Source organism: Rattus norvegicus, chromosome 12 (genome assembly GCF_021556685.1).
Source record: "Rattus norvegicus strain SHRSP/BbbUtx chromosome 12, alternate assembly SHRSP_T2T, whole genome shotgun sequence".
Taxonomy (NCBI): Eukaryota; Metazoa; Chordata; class Mammalia; order Rodentia; family Muridae; genus Rattus; species Rattus norvegicus.
Genome location: NC_141545.1, coordinates 33809799 through 33815602, shown reverse-complemented (window position 1 = coordinate 33815602; position 5804 = coordinate 33809799). Strand labels below are relative to the sequence as shown.

At 46.9% G+C, this 5804-nt stretch overlaps 1 protein-coding gene across 1 annotated transcript; it reads left to right on the top strand.

Annotated features, from left to right (window-relative positions):
• Positions 1 to 1958: 1958 nt before the first annotated feature.
• On the top strand, positions 1959 to 5079 carry Nupr2 (nuclear protein 2, transcriptional regulator). The gene is made up of 3 exons (NM_001134570.1): positions 1959 to 2279; positions 4706 to 4754; positions 4884 to 5079. Exon 1 carries the CDS (start codon positions 1964 to 1966, stop codon positions 2273 to 2275), a length of 312 nt encoding a protein of 103 aa, NP_001128042.1. The 5' UTR covers positions 1959 to 1963; the 3' UTR covers positions 2276 to 2279; positions 4706 to 4754; positions 4884 to 5079.
• The last annotated feature ends 725 nt before the right edge of the window (positions 5080 to 5804 follow it).

Below are 5804 nucleotides of genomic sequence, written 5' to 3'. Positions count from 1 at the left end.
AAATTAATTTATTTCATGTATATGAGTACACTGTAGTCAGACACATCAGAAGAGGGCATCAGATCCCATTGCAGATGGTTGTGAGCCACCATGTGGTTGCTGGGAATTGAACTCAGGACCTCTGGAAGAGCAGTCAGTGCTCTTAACTGCTGGGCCATCTCTCCAGCCCTAAGGATATCTATTAATGATTGTTTTTCTTTAAAATGGTTATGTGGAAGCCATTCAGATAGTTCATCAGATAAAGGTGCATGTTGCTAAGCCTGACGATTTGAGTTCAACCCACGGCCTCCACAGGGTGGGAGGAAATAATAGATTTCCAAGAACTGTCCTCTGATATCCATATGCACACACGCATTGATTTTTTTTTTTAGTTTGCATGCATTTATTTGTGTGAACGAGTGTTTTGCCTGTATGTATGTGTGCCCCACCAGGCCAGAAAAGGGCGCTTTGAATGCCCTGGGACTGGAGTTATAGACAGTTGTGAGCTATCCTGTGAGTGTTGGGAGTAGAACCCAGATGCCCTACAAGAGCAGTTGGCGTAATCACTGCGAACCTATCCAGCGCCTTGGTTCTAAGACGCTACTTGTGATGTTTAGTAAGTGTGTCTCCTCAACTTACAAGGCATCCCTTTGGATGAATTTGTTGAGGGAATTTCCAGAGATTATAGACTGGGGGAGGGGGGGCTGGAGGGATGACTCAGCGGTTAAGAGCACCGACTGCTCTTCCTGAGGTCCTGAGTTCAAATCCCAGCAACCACATGGTGGCTCACAACCATCTGTAATGAGATCTGATGCCCTCTTCTGCTGTGTCTGAAGACAGCTACAGTGTATTCATATACAATAAATAAAAAAAAATTTAAAAAAGGGGTTGGGGATTTAGCTCAGTGGTAGAGCGCTTGCCTAGCAAGCGCAAGGCCCTGGGTTCGGTCCCCAGCTCTGAAAAAAAGAAAAAAGAAAAAGAAAAAGAGAGAAAAAAAAAAAAAAAAAGCACCGGCTGCTCTTCCAGAGGTCCCGAGTTCAGTTCCCAGCAACCACATGGTGGCTCACAACCATCTGTAATGAGATCTGATGCTCTCTTCTGGTGTGTCTGAAGACAGCGACAGTGTACTCATATAAATAAATAAATAAAATCTTAAAAAAAAAGAATCTTTAAAAAAATATACCCTTTCTTTTTTTTTTTTGGTTCTTTTTTTCGGAGCTGGGGACCGAACCCAGGGCCTTGCGCTTCCTAGGCAAGCGCTCTACCACTGAGCTAAATCCACAGCCCCAAAATATACCCTTTCTTTTTTTTTTTTTTTTAAAGTCTTTTTTTTTTTTTTTTTTTTTTTTTTTTTTTTTTTTTGGTTCTTTTTTTTCGGAGCTGGGGACCGAACCCAGGGCCTTGCGCCTTGCGCTTCCTAGGCAAGCGCTCTACCAACTGAGCTAAATCCCCAACCAAATATACCCTTTCTTAACCTGAAGATTGCCAAGTCTTTGGTTACAGCAATGAAAAAGTAATGCCGAGAAGAGAATTTTCTTGTCTCACGAATAAAGAGAGAGTAATCCAGCAAGCCATTTTCTTTTTGCAAAAAATGAACCCAAACTGGGCTAGCAAGTATTTTTGATCTGAGGTCCTCGTCTTTTATTCCCATGTTAAGACTACTGGTGTGCCCAGCCACACCTGATTTATACAGGGCTGGGGATGGAACCCAGGCGTTTGTGCATGCTAGCACTCTACCCACTGAGTCACACACATCCCCCTGTTCGTTCCTTCAGGTTTTTAATTAACCGAACCAGGTTTAATACACTTGTTTTCAAATCGGGTCCCGGCACAAACACAATTCGCGATCTGGAACAAAGAAACTGGAAGTCACGCCCACTGTGAGGTCACAGAGGGTTTCTACAGCAGAGCCAATAGGAGCACTGGGCGGGGCCTTTTGGCCGGAGTAGCCAGCGGCGGCGGCGGCGGGCGGAGCGCAATAGCGATGGACTCTCCAGTTCGTCCTCCTGTCTCCCGCCCACGGACTCGAGGTCGCCCGCCGCCGCCGCCGGAGGCACTGCCCACTGTCGGCTTAGAAGAGGAGCTGTACGATTGCCTGGACTACCACTATCTGCGTGACTTCCCGGCCTCCGGGGCTGGACACAGCAAGGGCCGGACGCGGCGCGAACAGCAGCTACGCACCAACTACACAGTGCCCGGCGGCCACGAGCGCAAGGTGGCACAGATACTGCTCAACGGGCAACGCAAGCGGCGCCAGCGCCAGATGCAACCGCGGCCACGCACACGCCTCGCATGAACGGGTATGGGCACGCCGAGCCCACTGGTGGGGTATAGGGAGTAGAATGTATATCCCAGGCTGGCCTCGAACTCACTGTGTAGCGGAGGAGTACCTTGAACTCCAGATTGTCCTGCATTCAGCTTCCAAAGGCTGGCATGATAAGGCAGCATGTGCCACAATGCCCAGTACTTCTTTTCTTTTCCTGTCCTCTCTTCTCATCTTTCCTTTTCTTTTCTGATAACTGTCTCCTAAACTGACCTCGAATTCATCACCCTCCAGCGTTTACACCCAAAAGCTGAAATTTCAAGCATGATTTCAAGCATGATTCCCTGCTGTATTGTTTTGTTTTCTTTTTTAAAAAATATTTACTTATTTATTACGTACACCGTAGCTGTCTTCAGACACACCAGAAGAGGGCATCAGATCTCATTACCGATGGTTGCAAACCACCATGTGGTTGCTGGGATTTGAACTCAGGACCCCTGGAAGAGCAGTCAGTGCTCCTAACCGCTGAGACATCTCTCCAGCCCTGTTGTTTTGTTTTATTGATGATGCCCGTTGTAGCCCAGGATGCTATAGTGTCTGGCAGTCCTCAACCTCTCTTGTCCCAAGATGACAGGTCTGTACCACCATGCTCACCTCTCATTGGTTCTGAGACTTTCCAGCACTAGCCGTAACTGGACTGGCTCCTCCACCCCAACCCAAGGGTTTCCTGGCTGCCAGTGAAAGTCTACCATTTGGAAGTTTGCAGTTGTGTGAGAAAGGTCTAGATTGGAAATGTAGGGAAATATCTGAGGAAATACATCCAAGCAGGGTGGCTCACACTGGTAATCCATCTCTGGCCTCAGTAGACTGCTTGAGTTTGAGGCCAACCAGGAACACCCTCTGAGACATTGTCTCACAACAAAACTGCTTGTTCCTTCCTCCTTTGCTTTCTTTTTTTTTTTTTTAAAGATTTATTTATTTATTATATATAAGTACACTGTAGCTGTCTTCAGATACACCAGAAGAGGGCATCAGATCTCTTTACAGATGGTTGTGAGCCACCATGTGGTTGCTGGGAATTGAACTCATGACCTCTGGAAGAGCAGTCGTGGCTCTTAACCGCTGAGCCATCTCTCCAGCCCCTCCTTTGCTTTCAATTGCTGTAGTAAACATCCGACAAAAGCAACGTGGACAGGAAAGGATTTATTTCATCTTAAAGCTTACAGTCCTTCCTGAAGTCGGGACAGGAACCCAGAGGCAGGCACAGTCCACAGAGGTTCACGTACCTCCTAGGACCATCAATCAGCCCAGGGTGATACTGCCCACAGCGGGCTGAGCTCTCCCACACCAGTCATTGAGAAAAATGCCCCCACTGACTTGTCTACAGGCCATTTCGATAATAGTGGTGTCTTCCCAGATGGCCCTAGTTTGTGTTGACAGAAACAAAAACCAATAAACCAGCAGACAGAAACTGGGCATGACAGTGCCCAGGTCTGTGCGGCTTTAAACTAGGATAGTGAAAGAGGGGGTCAGAGTTCAAGGTCAGAGGCTGGAGCAGTGGCTCTGCAGTTAAGAGCACTTGCACTCCTTCCCCCGCTCCCCCAGCTGAGGACCGAACCCAGGGCCTTGTGCTTGCTAGACAAGCACTCTACCACTGAGCTAAATCCCCAACCCCGAGCACGAGCACTTGCACTCTTGCAGAGGATCCCTCCCTGCACCTGCATTAGATGCCTCTTAACCATCTGTAGCTCAAGTTCAAGGGGATCCGACACCCTATTCTGCCCTGCCCTCTGAGGACGCTGCATGCATATCACACACAGACACTTGGGCAAACACTTACACCCATAAAAATGGAAAAGGCAGCTGAAAGTTCAAGATTATTGGCTACATCGTATGAAGCCAGCCTGAGCTACAGGAAACAGGAGAGGAGAGGCTGAGACCACAGCTCAGTTGATAGTGTTCCCTTAGTAAGCATAAGACTTGGGTCAAACACTAGCAGTGCATAAATATGACCCACGTCGTAGTATAAGGGAGAAAGAGGTGGGAGAACCAAAAGTGCATGGTTATCCTTAGCCTTAGTCACATAGTTGGAGGCTAGCCTGAGCTATTTGAGACACTATTTAAAAAAAAAAAAAGGGTAACACGCACACGCACACGCACACGCACACGCACACACACACACACACACAGTGGGCTGGAAAAATGGCTCAGGGGTTACTGACTGCTCTTCCAGAGGTCCTGAGTTCAATTCCCAGCAACCACATGGTAGCTCACAACCATCTGTAATGAGATCTGATGCCCTCTGCTGGTGTGTCTGAAGACAGCTACAGTGTCCTCACATATAAGATAAATAAATCTTTGTGCGCGCGCGCGCGCGCGCGCGCGTGTGTGTGTGTGTGTGTGTGTGTGTGTGTGTGTGTGTGTGACCTACTAGTGACTTTGAGCTCTTTTCCTTTCACTCAGGAACCTGAGACAGGAGGATCTTGAGTTGGAGCCCAGCCTGGACAATATTGTGAGTTTCAGAATCCCGTGGGACTGGAGTGATACCTCATCTCAAGAGGAGAGAAGCCAAGTAACTTCTAGTGCTCTTCCGAAGACTTGGGAGAATCATTGATTTTTGTTTCTGTCTTATTTCCTACAGGAAACCTGGAAGACCTGCTAAAAGTATTTTCCAACTCTAACTGAGGTCCTCCGTGTTGGTCAACTGGACTTTTTGACAGTGTTTTAAGTTTACTGCTCTAGTCTTTTTTTCCTCACTAATTAATTATTAAATAAGTAGTTTCCTAGTGGGTATACCTTTTTAGGGTTTTCAATTAAAAGAGGAACAGCAAGAATGTATTTTAACTCTTCTGGCTTTTTCTCTCCCCCCACCCCCACCCCCCAGTTATTGTGGAGGTAACTGATCTCCAGTTCACAAGTATCTGGTCTCTGACATAGAGATCGATCGCAAGCCCAGGAGGGTAACTGGTTTGCTAAAGCGATTGCAGCAAAAAGCCTGAGAACCCGAGTTCGATCCTTAAAAGCCATGTTTTGAAAAGCTGGGCATAGGGCTGGAGAGATGGCTCAGCGGTTAAGAGCACCCGATTACTCTTCCAGAGGTCCTGAGTTCAATTCCCAGCAACCACATGGTGGCTCACAGCCATCTGTAAAGAGGTCCAATGCCCTCTTCTGGTGTATCTGAAAACAGCTACAGTGTACTTATATATAATAAATGAATAAATCTTTAAAAAAAAAAAAGAAAAGAAAAGCTGGGCATAATGGCCCACACTTAAAATCCCACCCATTGGGAGGTAGAGCAGATTCCTGGGGCACACTGGCTAGCCAGCATAGCCTAACTTCTGTGTTCCAGGCCAGTGAGAAACATTATCTTAAAGAAAAAGATAGATGTGTCCTAAGGAAGCAAGATCTGTATTTTTTTTTAAAGATTTATTTTATTTATTTCATGTATCTGAGTACACTGTTGCTGACTTCAGACACACCAAGGAGGACATCAGATCTCATTACAGATGGTTGTGAGCCACCATGTGGTTGCTGGGAATTGAAGTCAGGACCTCTGGAAGAG

Coding starts and splice junctions, on each gene's coding strand:
- Nupr2 (NM_001134570.1), top strand. CDS start 1,964: ATGGACTCTCCAGTTCGTCCTCCTGTCTCCCGCCCACGGACTCGAGGT.